The sequence below is a fragment of the Procambarus clarkii genome, chromosome 4 (genome assembly GCF_040958095.1).
Source record: "Procambarus clarkii isolate CNS0578487 chromosome 4, FALCON_Pclarkii_2.0, whole genome shotgun sequence".
NCBI lineage: Eukaryota > Metazoa > Arthropoda > Malacostraca > Decapoda > Cambaridae > Procambarus > Procambarus clarkii.
Genome location: NC_091153.1, coordinates 37,068,879 through 37,086,887, shown reverse-complemented (window position 1 = coordinate 37,086,887; position 18,009 = coordinate 37,068,879). Strand labels below are relative to the sequence as shown.

The 18,009-nt window shown below is 47.6% G+C and overlaps 3 protein-coding genes across 3 annotated transcripts; 2 read left to right on the top strand and 1 right to left on the bottom strand.

Moving 5' to 3' along the window:
• Positions 1–81: 81 nt before the first annotated feature.
• LOC138371101 (antifreeze protein Maxi-like) lies at positions 82–6,961 on the top strand. Its single transcript, XM_069335839.1, has 2 exons — positions 82–92; positions 6,226–6,961. The coding sequence occupies exons 1-2, from the start codon at positions 82–84 to the stop codon at positions 6,959–6,961; spliced, it is 747 nt and encodes a 248-aa protein (XP_069191940.1).
• Positions 6,962–7,167: 206 nt separating this feature from the next.
• On the top strand, positions 7,168–7,740 carry LOC138371100 (uro-adherence factor A-like). The gene has a single exon (XM_069335833.1). The coding sequence runs from the start codon at positions 7,168–7,170 to the stop codon at positions 7,738–7,740; it is 573 nt and encodes a 190-aa protein (XP_069191934.1).
• Positions 7,741–8,073: 333 nt separating this feature from the next.
• On the bottom strand, positions 8,074–17,041 carry LOC138371099 (putative per-hexamer repeat protein 5). The gene is made up of 3 exons (XM_069335826.1): positions 16,604–17,041; positions 15,994–16,121; positions 8,074–9,820 (listed from the first exon to the last, which is right to left on the bottom strand). Exons 1-3 carry the CDS (start codon positions 17,039–17,041, stop codon positions 8,074–8,076), a joined length of 2,313 nt encoding a protein of 770 aa, XP_069191927.1.
• Between the last annotated feature and the right edge of the window lie 968 nt (positions 17,042–18,009).

Below are 18,009 nucleotides of genomic sequence, written 5' to 3'. Positions count from 1 at the left end.
GAAGAGGGAGAGAGTGGGGAGGGGGAGAGTGCGTGTATGGGGGATGCGGGGGACTGGGGGTGTGGGGGGGGGGGGGCGGAGATGGCGACCAGGTCAGATCAGGACAGGTGGGGGGGGTAAGAGGGTGTGGGGTGGGGTGGGGGGTGGGGTATAGTAAGGTCCTGTCCTCTGTTCCCAGAAGGCGTTAATACTTTTTTGCCTGTCTGAACGTTTGTGTGTGTGTGTGTTTTCACCTAGTTGTTTTCACCTAGTTGTGTTTGCGGGGGTTGAGCTTAGCTCTTTCGGCCCGCCTCTCAACTGTTAATCAACTGTTTACTAACTACTTTTTTTTTCCACACCACACACATACACACACCCCAGGAAGCAGCCCATGACAGCTGACTAACTCCCAGGTACCTATTTACTGCTAGGTAACATGGGCATTCAGGGTGAAAGAAACTTTGCCCATTTGTTTCTGCCTCGTGCGGGAATCGAACCCGCGCCACAGAATTACGAGTCCTGTGCGCTATCCACCAGGCTACGAGGCCCCCCAGGTGTGTGTGTGTGTGTGGGAAACATGGGAAACAGCATGGGAATGCATGGGAAACAGACCCAGGTCTGTTTCCTATGCTATATCTGCTAGGCATTTTCTTATCTCCTCATAGTTACCCTTTCAGTATGCTAACCTTTTGGTTTCGGTATCCCTCCTCGAGTTCAATAACCCTTCTTCAATCAGGTACTCAAACACCAATACACTGTGGTCGCTCATTCCTACTGGGTCCTCAAAACTGATTTCTCTTATGTCAGAGTCGTTCAGGGTGAAAACCAGGTCGAGTCTCGCTGGTTCGTCATTTCCTCTCATCCTTGTGGGTTCACTGACATGCTGGGTTAAGAAGTTTCTAGTCGCCACCTCCAGTAGTTTGGCTCTCCACGTATCCTCGCCTCCATGCGGTTCTTTGTTCTCCCAATCAATCCTGCCGTGATTGAAGTCCTCCATGATGAGCAGGTGGGATCTATTTCTACAGGCAGCAGAGGCTGCCCTCTCAATTATAGTGTTAACTGCCATGTTGTTGCTTTCGTACTCTTGACTGGGTCTTCTGTCATTTGGTGGAGGATTATATATTACTTCTACTACTATCCTTGGTCCTCCCATTGTCATGGTGCCTGCTATGTAGTCTCTGAAACCCTCACAGCCCGGGATAGCCATCTCCTTAAAATTCCATTATTTTCTCATGAGTTTGGCCACTCCTCCTCCTCCCCTACCTTCCCTCTCTTTCCTTATTATTGTGTACTCCTGGGGAAACACGGCATTCGTTATGATTCCAGAGAGTTTTGTTTCAGTGAGTCCAATTACATCTGGGTTCACTTCTTGTGCTCTTTCCCTTAGTTCACTTGCCTTGCTTGTGATCCCATCTATGTTCGAGTACATTGCCCAGAAACTAACTCTCTTCTGCTTCTCCTCTGGGGGGGACCTGTGGGGTCTGGGGTGAGCGGGAGCTGGGAGGATCTGGTATGGGGAGACTGGTGGAGGAGGAAGGGCTTGGGGGGGTAGGGGGGAGGGGGAGGGGGAGGGTAGGGGGAGTGGGTGAGGGGGGGAGGGGGAGGGTAGGGGGAGTGGGTGAGGAGGGGAGGGTTGGTGGGGTGGGTGAGAGGGGGGTTGGGGATGGGGGAGAAATGGGGGTTTGGGGGGCAATAAAGTGGGGAGGGCTTGGGGGGCGTGGGGGGAAAGGGAAGGCTGAGGTGGTTGAGGAAGAGGGGAGGGTTTTGGGGAGTGGTGGAGAGGGGAAGGCTTAGGTGGGGTGGGGGGGAGTGGGGAGCTTAGGGGGGTGGGGGAGAATGGAGGGCTTGTGGGTGAGAGGGACGGAAGGGCATGTGGGAGAAGGGAGGGCTTGGGGGATGGGAGAGAAGGGAGGTCCTGGGGGGAGGGGGGAGTGGGAGGAGGGGGGTGAGTGGGAGGAGAGGGGTGGGTGGGGGGAGGGTGCCTTAGGTGGGTACTTAGTGGGGGGCTGACAGGGGTTGGGGTAGGTATGGTAGGTGGGGTAGGTGTGTGTGTATGTGTGTGTGTGTACTCACCTAATTGTACTCACCTAATTGTGCTTGCGGGGGTTGAGCTCTGGCTCTTTGGTCCCGCCTCTCAACCGTCAATCAACTGGTGTACAGATTCCTGAGCCTATTGGGCTCTATCATATCTACATTTGAAACTGTGTATGGAGTCAGCCTCCACCACATCACTTCCTAATGCATTCCATTTACTAACTACTCTGACACTGAAAAAGTTCTTTCTAACGTCTCTGTGGCTCATTTGGGTACTCAGCTTCCACCTGTGTCCCCTTGTTCGCGTCCCACCAGTGTTGAATAGTTCATCCTTGTTTACCCGGTCGATTCCCCTGAGGATTTTGTAGGTTGTGATCATGTCCCCCCTTACTCTTCTGTCTTCCAGTGTCGTGAGGTGCATTTCCCGCAGCCTTTCCTCATAACTCATGCCTCTTAGTTCTGGGACTAGTCTAGTAGCATACCTTTGGACTTTTTCCAGCTTCGTCTTGTGCTTGACAAGGTACGGGCTCCATGCTGGGGCCGCATACTCCAGGATTGGTCTTACATATGTGGTGTACAAGATTCTGAATGATTCCTTACACAGGTTCCTGAACGCCGTTCTGATGTTAGCCAGCCTCGCATATGCCGCAGACGTTATTCTCTTTATGTGGGCTTCAGGAGACAGGTTTGGTGTGATATCAACTCCTAGATCTTTCTCTCTGTCTGTTTCATTAAGTACTTCATCTCCTATTCTGTATCCTGTGCCTGGCCTCCTGTTTCCACTGCCTAGTTTCATTACTTTGCATTTACTCGGGTTGAACTTCAACAGCCATTTGTTGGACCATTCACTCAGTGTATCCAGGTCATCTTGTAGCCTCCTACTATCATCCTCTGTTTCAATCCTCCTCATAATTTTTGCATCGTCGGCAAACATTGAGAGGAACGAATCTATACCCTCTGGGAGATCATTTACATATACCAGAAACAGTATAGGTCCAAGGACTGACCCCTGCGGGACTCCACTTGTGACGTCTCGCCAATCTGAGGCCTCACCCCTCACACAGACTCGTTGTCTCCTGTTGCTTAGGTATTCCTCTATCCACCGGAGTACCTTCCCTCTCACCCCAGCCTGCATCTCCAACTTTCGCACTAGCCTCTTGTGTGGTACTGTATCAAAGGCTTTCTGACAATCCAAAAATATGCAGTCTGCCCACCCTTCTCTTTCTTGCCTTATTTTTGTTGCCTGGTCGTAGAATTCAAGTAACCCTGTGAGGCAGGACCTGCCATCCCTGAACCCATGTTGATGCTGTGTTACAAAGTTCCTTCGCTCCAGATGCTCCACTAGTTTTTTTTCGCACAATCTTCTCCATCAGCTTGCATGGTATGCAGGTTAGGGACACTGGCCTGTAGTTCAGTGCCTCCTGTCTATCCCCTTTCTTGTATATCGGGACTACGTTAGCTGCTTTCCAAATATCTGGCAGTTCCCCTGTTGCCAGTGATTTGTTATACACTATGGAGAGTGGTAGGCTCAGTTCTCTTGCTCCTTCCTTTAGAACCCAAGGGGAGATTCCATCTGGGCCTATAGCCTTCGTCACGTCCAACTCTAGTAAACACTTCCTTACTTCCCCACTGGTAATCTCAAACTCTTCCAGTGGTTCCTGGTTAGCTATTCCCTCACTTACCTCTGGAATTTCTCCTTGTTCTAAGGTGAAGACCTCCTGGAATTTCTTATTCAATTCCTCACACACTTCCTTGTCATTTGTAGTGAATCCTTCCGCCCCTATCCTTAATCTCATAACCTGTTCCGTTACTGTTGTTTTTCTCCTAATGTGGCTATGCAACAATTTAGGCTGAGTCTTTGCCTTGCTTGCGATGTCATTTTCGTATTGTCTTTCTGCCTCTCTTCTCATCCTGACATATTCATTCCTGGCATTCTGGTATCTTTCTCTGCTCTCCAGTGTCCTGTTATACACATGTGTATGTGTGTATGTGTGTGTGTGTGTGTGTGTGTGTGTGCGTGTGTGTGTGTGTGTGTGTGTGTGTGTGTGTGTGTGTGTGTGTGTGTGTGTGTGTGTGTGTGTGTGTGTGTGTGTGTGTGTGTGTGTGTGTGTGTGTGTGTGTGTGTGTGTGTTTTGTGTGTGTGTGTGTGTGTGTGTGTGTGTGTGTGTGTGTGGGCGGGAGGGGTCTTGGAAGGGAAGAAAGAGAGTGTGTGTGAGTGTGTGTGTGAGTGTGTATAAGTGTGTGTGAGAGTGTGAGAGAGTGAGAGAGAGTGAGTGTGTGTGTATGTGTGTGTGTGTGTGTGTGTGTGTGTGTGTGTGTGTGTGTGTGTGTGTGTGTGTGTGTGTGTGTGTGTGTGTGTGTGTGTGTGTGTGTGTGTGTGTGTGTGTGTGTGTGTGTGTGTGTGTGTGTGTGTGTGTGTGTGTGTGTGTATGTGTGTGTGTACTCACCTAGTTGTGCTTCCGGGGTTGAGTTCTGGCTTTTTGTTATCGACTCTCAACTTTTAATCAAGTGGGGTATAGATTCCTGAGCCTACTGGGTTCTATCATATGTACATTTGAAACTGTGTATGGAGTCAACCTTCACCACATCACTGCCTAATGCATTCCATCTGTTAACTAATATTACAGTCAAAAAGTTTTTTCTAACGTTCCAGTGGCTCATTCGAGTACTCAGTTTCCACCTGTGTCCCCTTGTTCGCGTATCTCCCGTGTTAAATAATTTATCTTTATCTACCTTGTCAATTCCTCTGAAAATTGTGTAGGTATTAAACATGTCTCCCCTTACTCTTCTGTCGTCCAGTGTCATGAGGTGCATTTCACACATCCTTTCCTCGTAATTCACGCCTCTTAGTTCTGGGACTATCCTAGTGGCATACCTCTGAACCTTTTCCAGCTCCGTCTAGTGCTTGACAAGGTATTAGCTCGATGATGGGGCCCACATACTCCAGATTGGCCTTTCATATGCGGTATAAAGGCTCTGTAGGATTCTTTACACATGTTTCTGAAGTCAGTTCCGATGTTAGCCAGCCTCGCATACGCCGTCGATGTTATTCTTTTGATGTGCTCTTCAGGAAACAGATTTTGGCGTGATATCAACTCCTAGATCTTTTTCTCTGTCCGTTTCGTGAAGGACGTCCTCTCCCATTCGGTATCCAGTGTCTGGCCCCTTATTTCCTCCACCGAGTTTCATCACCTTACATTTACGTGAGTAGAACTTTAGCAGCCATTTGTAGCCTTATACTGTTTTCTGTCTTAATCCTCCTCAATTTTTTTGGCATCATCAGCAAACAATGAAAGGAACGAGTCTATTCCCTCTGGGAGATCATTTAAATATATCACAAACAGTATAGGTCCAACGATCCCTGTGGGACTCCACTGGTGACGCCTCGCTTCTCCGAAACCTTCTCCCCCTCACAGTGACTCGCTGTCTTTTGTTGCTTAGGTACTCCCTTATCCTGTGGAGTACCTCCCCTTTCACTCCCGCCTGCCTCTCCAGCTTGTGCACTAGTCTCGTATGAGGTAGTGTCAAAGACTTTCAAGGAATCCACAAATAGGCAGTCTGCTAAGCCCTCTCTATCTTGCCTGATTTTTGTTGCCTGGTCATAGAATTCAATTAATCCTGTGAGGCATGATTTTACCATCCCTGAACCCATGCTGATGTAGTGTTGCAAAGTTCTTTTGCTCCAGGTGTTCAATTTGTTTTTTCGCACAATTTTCTCCATCATCTTGCGTGGAATGCAAGTTAGGGACACTGACCTGTAACTCAGTGTCTTCTGTCTATCACCCTTCTTGTATATTGGGAGTACATTGGCCGTTTTCCAAATTTTTGATAGTTCACTTGTTGCCAGTGATTTGTTGTACACCATGGAGAGTGGAAGGCACAGAGGTTCTGCACCTTCCTTTAGTGTCCATGGTGAGATTCCATCCAGGCCTATAACTTTTGTCACTTCCAAATCAAGCAGATGCTTCCTCACCTCCCAACTAGTAATCATAAACTCCTCTAGTGGTGTCTGGTTAGATATTCCCTCTCCTATCTCTGAGAGTTCTCGTTGCTCTACTCTGAAGACCTTATTTCTTACTGAGTTCCTCAATCACTTCCTTGTCGTTTGTAATGAATATGTATGTCCTCCATTTCATTTCCTGTTCTATCACTGTTGTTTTTCTCCTGATGTTGCTTTGCAGCAGTTTAGGCTATTACAAAACTCTCATTCAGTCCAAAATTCACAGCCAGTGCAAAACTCAAAGCTAGTTCAAGACTCACAACCAGTGCAAGACTCACTGCAAGTAATGGATTCGAGGCCAATGCAAGACTCGCAGTTAGTGCAAAACTCACAGCCAGTGCAAGACACACCGCTAGTGCAAGTCTTCCAGCCAGTGCAAGACTCGCAACCAATGCAAGACTCACAGTTAGTGGAAAACTAGCAGATAGTGCAAGCCTTGCAGCCAGCGACACTCACGCAGCAAGTGAAAGACTCCCATCAAGTGCAACACTCTCAGCCAGTGCAAGACACGCAGCCAGTGCAAGACTCGAAGCCAGTGCAAGATTCCCAGCCAGTGCAAGACTTGCAACCAGTGCCAGACTCACTGCCAGTGCAAGACACAAAGCCTGTGCAAGACATGCAGCCAGTGCAAGACTCGCAGCAATTGTAAGACTCACAACCAGTGCAAGACACACAACCAGTGTAAGACTCACAGCTAGTACAAGACTTGCAGCAAGTGCAAGACTCACAACCAGTGTAAGACTCGCAGCTAGTACAAGACTTGCAGCAAGTGCAAGACTCACAGTCAGTGGAAGACTCGCAGACAATGAAACTCTCGTAGTAAGTGAAAGACACATCCAGTGCGACACTCTCAACCATTGCAAGAGTCGCAGACAGTGCAAGACCCACAGCCAGTGTAAGACACGCAGCCAGTGCAAGACTCACAACCATTTCACTACTCACAGCTGATGCAAAACTCACCACCAGTGGGAAACTCGCAGATAGAGCAAAACTTGCAGCCAGTCCAAGACTTGTAGCCAGTGAAACACTCGCAGCAAGTGGAAGACCTGTAGCCAGTCCGAGACTCTCAGCCACTGCAACACTCACAGCCAGTAAAACACTTGCAGTCTGTGCAACACTCGCAGCCAGTTCATTATACGATATCAGTGCAACACATGCAGCCAGTGCAAGATTCGGAAACCAGTGAAGCACTTGTAGCAAGTAGAAGACTAAGATCCAGTAAATCATCCGCATCCAATGAAAGACTCGCAGAAAGTGAAAGTCTCACAGCCAGTGCAACACTCGCAGCCAGTGCAAGACTCTCAGCCAGTGCAACACACGCAGCCAGTGCAAGATACGATACCAGTGAAAGACATGCATCTAAAGAAATACTCGCAACCAGTGAAACACTCACAGCTAGTGAAGCACTCACAGCCAGTGCAATACTCGAAGCCAGTGTAAGAATCACAGCCCGTGCAAAACTCGTAGCAAGTGTAAGACTCGCAGCAAGTGTAAGACTCATAGACAGTGCAAGACACACGACCAGTGCAAGACACAACCAGTGCAAGACTCGTAGCCACTGCATGACACCCAAGCAGTACAAGATACACAACCAGTGCAAGACTGGAGCCAGTGCGAGACACAAAACCAGTGTAAGAGCTGCAGCCACAACAAGACACACAACCAGCGTAAGACTCACTGCCAGTGAAATACTTGCAGCTAGTGTAAGACTTGAAGTTATTATATGAATCACCGCTAAAGAAAGACTCAGAGATAGTGAAAGATTCTGAGGTAGTGCAAAGCTCGAAGTCAGTGTAAGACTCGAACCGATTGCAAGATTAACAGCTGCAAGACTTGCAAGACTTGAAGCCAGTGAAACACTTGCAACAAGTGAAACATTCACAGCCAGTGAAACACTCACAGCCATCCCAAGATTCGCAGCCAGTGTAAGACTCGTAGCCAGTGTAAGACTGTCAGCACGTGCAATAATCAAAACAAGAGCAAAACTCACATCCAATGCATGTCTTCTAACCAGTGAAACACTCGTCGCAAGTGGAAGACTCATAGCTAGAGCTAAACTTTCATCCATTGCAAGACTCGCAGCCAGTGCTAGACTCGCAGCCAGTGCTAGACTCGCAGCCAGTGCCAGACTCGCAGCCAGTGCTAGACTCGCAGCCAGTGCTAGACTCGCAGCCAGTGCCAGACTCGCAGCCAGTGCTAGACTCGCAGCCAGTGCTAGACTCGCAGCCAGTGCCAGACTCGCAGCCAGTGCTAGACTCACAGCCAGTGCCAGACTCGCAGCCAGTGCCAGACTCGCAGCCAGTGCCAGACTCGCAGCCAGTGCTAGACTCGCAGCCAGTGCTAGACTCACAGCCAGTGCTAGACTCGCAGCCAGTGCTAGACTCGCAGCCAGTGCTAGACTCGCAGCCAGTGCTAGACTCGCAGCCAGTGCCAGACTCGCAGCCAGTGCTAGACTCGCAGCCAGTGCTAGACTCGCAGCCAGTGCCAGACTCGCAGCCAGTGCTAGACTCGCAGTCAGTGCCAGACTCACAGCCAGTGCCAGACTCGCAGCCAGTGCCAGACTCGCATCCAGTGCCAGACTCGCAGCCAGTGCCAGACTCACAGCCAGTGCTAGACTCGCAGCCAGTGCCAGACTCGCAGCCAGTGCCAGACTCGCAGCCAGTGCTAGACTCACAGCCAGTGCAAGACTCGCTGCCAGTGTAAGACTCGCAGCCAGTGCTAGACTCGCTGCCAGTGCTAGACTCGCAGCCAGTGCTAGACTCGCAGCCAGTGCAAGACTCGCAGCCAGTGCAAGATTCGCTGCCAGTGCAAGACTCGCAGCCAGTGCTAGACTCGCAGGCAGTGCAAGACTCGCAGCCAGTGCAAAACTCGCTGCCAGTGCAAGACTCGCAGCCAGTGCAAGACTCGCTGCCAGTGCAAGACTCGCAGCCAGTGCTAGACTCGCAGCCAGTGCTAGACTCGCTGCCAATGCAAGACTCGCTGCCAGTGCAAGACTCGCAGCCAGTGCTAGACTCGCTGCCAGTGCTAGACTCGCAGATAATGCAAGACTCGCAGCCAGTGCTTGACTCACAGCCAGTGCTAGACTCGCAGCCAGTGCAAGACTCGCAGCCAGTGCTAGACTCGCAGCCAGTGCAAGACTCGCAGCCAGTGCTAGACTCGCAGCCAGTGCTAGACTCGCAGCCAGTGCAAGACTCGCAGCCAGTGCTAGACTCGCAGCCAGTGCTAGACTCGCAGCCAAAGCAAGACTCGCAGCCAGTGCTAGACTCGCAGCCAGTGCTAGACTCGCAGCCAGTGCCAGACTCGCAGCCAGTGCTAGACTTGCAGCCAGTGCAAGACTCGCAGCCAGTGCTAGACTCGCAGCCAGTGCTAGACTCGCAGCCAGTGCTAGACTCGCTGCCAGTGCAAGACTTGCTGCCAGTGCAAGACTCGCAGCCAGTGCCAGACTCGCAGCCAGTGCTAGACTCGCAGCCAGTGCAAGACTCGCTGCCAGTGCAAGACTCGCTGCCAGTATAAGACTCGCAGCCAGTGCTAGACTCGCTGCCAGTGCTAGACTCGCTGCCAGTGCAAGACTCGCTGCCAGTATAAGACTCGCAGCCAGTGCTAGACTCGCTGCCAGTGCAAGACTCGCAGCCAGTGCAAGACTCGCAGCCAGTGCTAGACTCGCTGCCAGTGCTACACTCGCAGCTAATGCAAGACTCGCAGCCAGTGCAAGACTCGCAGCCAGTGCTAGACCCGCAGCCAGTGCAAGACTCGCAGCCAGTGCAGGACTCGCAGCTAATGCAAGACTCGCAGCCAGCACAAGACTCACTGCCAGTTTAAGACTCACAGATAGTGCACGACTTATAGCCAGTGCACAGACTCGCAGCCAGTGAAACACTTGCAGCAAGTGTAACAAACTAGGCTGTTGTAAGAATTATCCAGAGTGGTTTATCGACAAAAGAGAATGGGAAGCTGAGCCGCATGGTGACCTGACCCCCAGGGGAATTCGCGGTGGAAATAACCGACGCTTTGTTCATAGCTGCGTATAATGAACCATCCTATAGTATTCAGTAATTTAGAGAAAATTAGCCTTTATTCATTTTGCATTAAAATTGTATTGTATAATAGTACTGGATACAATATCAAGAGTATTCTAATTATTGAGTTTAAGTCACCATCAGTGACGTCACGAATCAGATCTAACTTTTAAAGCGGAGTGACCGGCGGTCATAGGTCATCAGGGGTTGACAGGTCTACTATTTCTCAAAGTTTTAATAACCATTTTTGTGATCGGGAACAGCTCTGCCGTTAGATGTTTGTGTAATTTATTTCAGTAAAATAATTCAACCAGTCGGGATCAATTAAGTACAACAGAGTTTAATTGTTATAACTTAAACCTTGCTAGTAACTTGGTGAAACTTTGACTAGGCGGAAGGATACAATGTTCTGTCTGGGGTAGACCAGACAAGGAAGAAATCAGTGTGGTCACGGAAGCAGCTGGGAGAGGTCAAACATCTTACCTCTCCCCGAGACCAGCCCAACATCTTAGCTGGAAAACATAGAGGTATAGTTGCTATGGTTATGTATAGAAATAGTCTCATTTGCCATTCAGGTCAAGTAGGGAGTGTTAAAGTGACAGGGAGTGAACATATTTAGCTTTTTGTTTTAGTTTTCTTTTAATAAATTAATTAAGTTAAGAATTTGCATTTTTATTGTTTCCATGTGTTTTATGTGTACACTTGTCCTGGTCACGTGGTCCACAAGAGGCAGAGTTGTATTGGGCGCCGATTCTAACATCAAATCGGAATTATCATTACCGTGTAATTTATTCCACACTCAAGGTCATCGTATATAGTGGGGATCAAGCCCCTAGGTTGATTAATTAGCATGATCGATCCAGACCTCGATCATTGCTCTTCTTTTTACTGGTCTGGTGGTGGCAGCGTAGAGGCGACTCTAGGGTTTTGCTCAGAGCCTAGGTCACGTCATACTGGGTGTAGAATCCTAAGTCGGTCAATCGTCTTAGGACCACGTGGCGTGGAGTTGGCTTTGGTAAAAGTTTTGGAGTCCCTTGGTAGAGAATAAAAAGTAAGAGTCCGGGTCGAGGGTGTACTATAGGGTAGTTTAGAAGAGACGTAACACACATATTTAAAAAGCGAACGAAATGCCCACGAATGTCACGCTGGTCTCACGAACTTTCGGCCCACTTATTCCAGATCTTGTACAAGCCTGGTCCAGCACATGTTGTGCCAGATACGCTAAGTAGAAATATAGCGGCAGTTCAGATTAATGAAAATATTGAAACCATTCCATCAGATAAAATGAGAGAATACCAGATGAGCGAGCCTAGATGGAAAGAGATTATTGAGTATTTAGAGGGAGGAAAATACCCCAAAAAGAAAAAGAATTTACCTATACATGATTTTGAAATGAAACAGGGCGTCCTGTATTATGTTAATAGCCAGAATGATAGGGCAGTATTTCAGCTAGTTATTCCGGACGCGTTGCGGTCATCAGCGTTAAAGCTTGCGCATGCTTCAAAAATTGCAGGGCATCCGGGGATCTTTAAAACGCACTTAAAAGCAAAGTCTCTATTTTATTTTCCAGGATTACTTTCTGAGGTAATCAATTTCGTGAAGTCGTGCCCTCGTTGCCAGAGGAGAAAAGGCACCCTTAAGGTACAAGCCCCACTTCAGGAATTCCCTGAAATTCGTGAACCGTTAGATCGTGTGGGGGCCGATCTGATTGACTTACACCACAGTCATTCAGGAAATAGATATGTGTTGGTGCTAGTTGACCATCTGTCTAGATACACTACACTAGTTGCATTACCTCAGAAGGATTCTCGTACGGTTGCAGATGCGTTCTTGCGTAGGTTCGTTACTGTATTCGGACCTCCTAAAGTTTTAGTCTCTGACCGGGGTCAAGAATTCAATGGGAATATATTTAGAGAAGTTTGTAAGATTTTAGAGACAACTTCGGCTTTTACAACAGCCTACCACCCACAAGCAAACGGAATGACGGAACGGACTAATCGTTCAGTCAAGGATATGCTTGCAATCCTTGCTGAACATGATGCAAACACCTGGGATGAACACCTACCCTATGTTCAGTTCGCCTTGAATACTGCCATCCACCAATCAATTAACACCCAACCACTTCATTTGTTTACTGGTAATTCATGCAATTTCCCCTCAGGTCTGCTTAACAGACATAATGTTGCATACGGGGAGGACTATCCTTCAGAGGTCCTTGGAAAAATGAGAAATGCATGGAATATTGCAGCTGAAGCGTCCAAGAAGGCACGGACTCGGTATGCTCATTTTTATGACAAGAAAGTGCGCCCTCTTGAGTTGACGGAAGGAAGCCTCGTATTGAGAGTGAATGAGGCTGCGCCCGCCAATCAGAGCAGGAAACTAGCTCCGAGGTGGCGAGGACCCTATAGAGTAATTAAAAGGGCGGGGCCGGTTAATCTTGTTATAAAGGGAGTGTTCGAGGACCAGGTGGAAAGGACAATTCACGTGAATAAATTGAAACATTATCATGCTAGAGAGGAATTAGAACTGCCTTCAGCGGGTCTAGTTCCTGACTCAGCAGTGCTGACTCATGGCTTCACCGACGAGTCAGAAGATGAGGATGACCCTGTCATCGCTCATCAGTAGTCAGGTGCAGTCTCGCCACCCTATGGTGACGAGATCTCGCGCTATACAGTAAAGTAACTTCCTTGGTTAGTATAATTTAGTATTCATTAGATTTTCCTGTAAAGGCAATGAGATGTACTATGTCTATACTTGACTCAGGTAGCAACTTTTACCGTGCTCTGGGGTTCCACCTCCACCAAACCCAGAGTATATCTATGCTTCCGCTGTGTTGTGTCTGTCTGTTCCCAGGTCTGATTGGTACACCGACCCAGTTGTTCCAGCCACACGTGAACCCTTGTCTGTAAAGACCGAGGGGGGAGGCACGTTACACAAAGCCCTCCCCCCCACCAGACCCAGTAACCCATACATCAGTTACTTTGGGGATAAGTGACTGTCCAAGAGTCACCCGGCCGACGCCTCACGTCACTAACGAGGTTGTCAGGGCCAGCGAGCTGTCCACATTATAGCAGTCACCGGAGGTGCCATACAACGCCGGGGTAGCTGTCTCGAGATCACCACTACCCACCTGCTGCGTCATCAAGACTGCAGCCATTCCAGCAGTGTTGGAGGAGAGGTCAAGAAATGGAAAGCACGTAGCAGTACTCAAGAATTTCGCCGGAAGATTAATGATTACGTCATCTGAAGTAACAAGAAAGCAGAACTAAGGCGGTCACAGGTGGAAGGCACGGTTTCCCTACAGAGTACCGGGACTCGCCATAGAAGGTCGCAAAATTGTCTCCTTTGGCCTAAAGTCGGCGGTACGAGGGTATACACAGTTGGTGTTTACGGCCTAGTAACCTGGTGACATCAAGAAACGCCTGAGATGACGTGAGCAATGATGGAAGACGAGATTCACCTGTTCTGCAAACAAGCAACCCGCGTCTACGACCTTCTGACACCACTCCTGCTAAGAGACACCGTTGGTACATCCAGTCCTGCTCTGCTGTGGTCATCTGCGCCGTCAAGTTTAACATCAAGACTGCTGTGTGAACTGTGATTGATACGAAGGCGTGTGGACTGTCGAGAGCAAGATTAATGGCCTAAGTAACAGTATTCTACAGCTGTCACTTGGCACTCCGCTCTACTACACTCTGTCGTCATTCAAGATTACCGGATGGGAGTACAAGAGGACCAGGTATTGATGTCTACACATGAGAAGAAGCAAGATCGACACCGACACCGTCATCGTCAGCGACTACATTCAGCATCCAGCAGCATCGATTTTTTTTTCTCGTTTACTCAATATGAACAATTGATACAAACAACAAAGTTGGCTCTGAACATCTGTGTAAAGAACATCTGGACACTTTTGTTTAAATGTTGAAAAACAGATTTAGAATCAATACTTTATAAATGTTGAAAAACAGATTTAAAATAATAATTCTGGTATAATATATGAATTTTACTCTATAAATTGGTCAGTAATCAAAATCGAAGCCCCTGTGTAATTGTCTCAGCCCAGAACAAACGGTTATGGAAAATTATGTTGTGCTATGTTTTGCAGAATGTTTGAACACAGGAGAGGCGGACCAATATAAACATTGACACTTCTAGTGAGTGAGAACACTTGGCTGTACAGTCAGCTGAAACCTGTGATATAGTATAGGAATTTTTTATTTTTAGATACATGTAATAAACATTAGGTGTGTTCCTTAACATGTCAAGGTTGACATTGATGGGGAGTGGGTAGTACACGGATGTGAACTTGATAGTTCCGTAGTACGCTCCCGGATGACTGAAAGTTCAGTCTGATGATATAACTTTAATGTTTGTTTGAGCACGGTGTGGCCGGCTCTAGAGGACACATGGACTTGGCTAGTGAAGAGCCAAGAGAGTTTAATAGCTAGTCTTTGATGATAGAGTAGGGCCATGTTATTTAGCTATGTCAGTAAGGATAGGATGTATGTTTCCTGATATTAGAGGATTGCTGTCAGTTGACAGCTGAGAAATTTACGAAATATGAACATAGTTATTATGATGTTGGACTATTAATTGTCAAATTTTATTAGTTAGGTTAGCTTTTGTTTGTGGCATGAGTTGAATTGTGGGTTTGGATACTAAACCTCGCGAATTTTAGCAAATTAACAAGGTTTATTAAGTGCTTGTGCGGGGGGGTTGTAACAAACTAGGCTGTTGTAAGAATTATCCAGAGTGGTTTATCGACAAAAGAGAATGGGAAGCTGAGCCGCATGGTGACCTGACCCCCAGGGGAATTCGCGGTGGAAATAACCGACGCTTTGTTCATAGCTGCGTATAATGAACCATCCTATAGTATTCAGTAATTTAGAGAAAATTAGCCTTTATTCATTTTGCATTAAAATTGTATTGTATAATAGTACTGGATACAATATCAAGAGTATTCTAATTATTGAGTTTAAGTCACCATCAGTGACGTCACGAATCAGATCTAACTTTTAAAGTGGAGTGACCGGCGGTCATAGGTCATCAGGGGTTGACAGGTCTACTATTTCTCAAAGTTTTAATAACCATTTTTGTGATCGGGAACAGCTCTGCCGTTAGATGTTTGTGTAATTTATTTCAGTAAAATAATTCAACCAGTCGGGATCAATTAAGTACAACAGAGTTTAATTGTTATAACTTAAACCTTGCTAGTAACTTGGTGAAACTTTGACTAGGCGGAAGGATACAATGTTCTGTCTGGGGTAGACCAGACAAGGAAGAAATCAGTGTGGTCACGGAAGCAGCTGGGAGAGGTCAAACATCTTACCTCTCCCCGAGACCAGCCCAACATCTTAGCTGGAAAACATAGAGGTATAGTTGCTATGGTTATGTATAGAAATAGTCTCATTTGCCATTCAGGTCAAGTAGGGAGTGTTAAAGTGACAGGGAGTGAACATATTTAGCTTTTTGTTTTAGTTTTCTTTTAATAAATTAATTAAGTTAAGAATTTGCATTTTTATTGTTTCCATGTGTTTTATGTGTACACTTGTCCTGGTCACGTGGTCCACAAGAGGCAGAGTTGTATTGGGCGCCGATTCTAACATCGAATCGGAATTATCATTACCGTGTAATTTATTCCACACTCAAGGTCATCGTATATAGTGGGGATCAAGCCCCTAGGTTGATTAATTAGCGTGATCGATCCAGACCTCGATCATTGCTCTTCTTTTTACTGGTCTGGTGGTGGCAGCGTAGAGGCGACTCTAGGGTTTTGCTCAGAGCCTAGGTCACGTCATACTGGGTGTAGAATCCTAAGTCGGTCAATCGTCTTTGGACCACGTGGCGTGGAGTTGGCTTTGGTAAAAGTTTTGGAGTCCCTTGGTAGAGAATAAAAAGTAAGAATACGGGTAGAGGGAGTAGAAGGTAGGAAGTAGAGAGAGGAACCCGAACCCGTGTTACACAAGGAGAAGAGTTAAAGCCAGTGCAATACTTGCAGCCAATGAAAGACTCACAGCGAGAGCAAGATTCACTGCAAGTACAACACTCACAGCCAGTGCAAGAGTCGCAGTAAGTGCAACACATGCAGCCTGTGCAATACATGCAGCCAGTGCAATACGTGCAGACAGTGCAATACGTGCAGACAGTGCAATACGTGCAGACAGTGCAAGATTCGATACCAGTGAAAGTCTTGAAGCCCGTCAAACCCCTTGCAGCAAGTAGAAGACTTAAAGCCAGTGCATCACAGGCAGCTAATGAAAGACTCACAGCCCGTGCAAGACTCGCAGCCAGTACAAGACTCGCAGCCAGTGCAAGACTCATGGCAAGTTCAAGACTCGCAACCAGTGCAAGACTCACTTAACGTGCAGGACGCGCAGCCATTGCAAGAATTGCAGCTAGTGTAAAACTCCCAGCCAGTGGAAGACTCACAACTAGTGCAAGCCTTGCAGCTAGTGCAAGACACGCAACCATTGCAAGACTCACAGTCAGTGGAAAACTCGCATATAGTGCAAAACTTGCAGCAAGTTTAAGATTCGCAGTCATTGAAACTCTCAAAATAAGAGACACTAACATCCAGTACAACATTAGCAACCAGTGCAAGACACGCAGCAAGTGCACGACTCGCAGCCAGTGCTAGACTCAAAACCAGTGCAAGTCTCGAAGCCTGTGCAAGACTCAAAACCAGTGCAAGACTCGAAGCCTGTGCAACATTCACAGCCAGTGCAAGATTCATAGCCATTGTAAGACTCGCAGCTAGTGCAAAACTCACCACCAGTGAAAGACTCGCAGATAAAGAAAGACTTCCAACCAGTGTAAGACTCGCAGCCAGTGAAAGACTCTTATTATGTGCAATACTCATAGGTAGCGTAAAACATTTATCCAATGCAATATTCGCAGCCAGTGCAAGACTTTCAGCCAGTGCAACACCCGGACATTGTGCAAGACTCAAAGCAGGTTCAAGACTCTCAGCCAGTACAAGACTAAGTTCAAGTGCAGGACTCGCAACCATTGCAAGACTCGCAGCTAGTGTAAAACTCACAGCCACTGAAAGACTCGCAACCAACACAAGACTCACAGTCAGTGGAAAACTCACATATAGTGCAAGACTTGCAGTAAGTGAAACTCTCAAAATAAGGGGAACACTAACATTCAGTGCAACATTCACAACCAGTGCATGACACGCAGCAAGTGCACGACTTCTAGCCAGTGCGCAGACTCGCAGCCAGTGAAACACTTGCAGCAAGTAGAAGACTCACATCCAGTGCAAGATTCACTGCAAGTGCACCACTCACAGCTAGTGCAAGAATAGCAGCCAGTGCAACATGCTCAGCAAGTGCAACACACACAGACAGTGCAAGATTCGTTACCAGTGAAAGACACGCACACAGTGGAAGGCTCACAGCCAGTTAAACACTCCCAGACAGTGAAACACTTACAGCCAGAGAAACACTTACAGCCAGTGTTACACTCGCAGCTATTACAAGATTCGCCGCTAATACACAACTCAGACAGTGCAATATTCACAGCCAGTGCAACACTCGCACATAGTCTTGAACTTGATTTGAGTCTTAAACTCAATGTAAGTGCAAGAATCACTGCAGGTGCAGGACTCGCAGCCAGTGCAAGACTCGCAGCTAGTTTAAGACTCACAGCCAGTGGAAGACTCACAACTAGTCAATCCTTGGAGCTAGTGCAAGACTCACAGTTAGTGGAAAACTCGCAGAAAATGCAAAACTTGCATAAAGTGCAAGATATGCAGCCAGTGAAACTCTCGCAGCAAGTGGCAGACTCACATCCAGTGCAACATTCTCAGCCAGCGCAAGATATGCAGCCAGTGCAAGATATGAAACTAGTGCAAGCCTGGCAGCAAGTGCAAGACACACAACCAGTGCAAGACACAACCATTGCAAGACTTGCAGCCACTACAAGACACAACCAGGGAAAGACTCGCAGCCAGTGAAAGACTCGCAGCCAGTG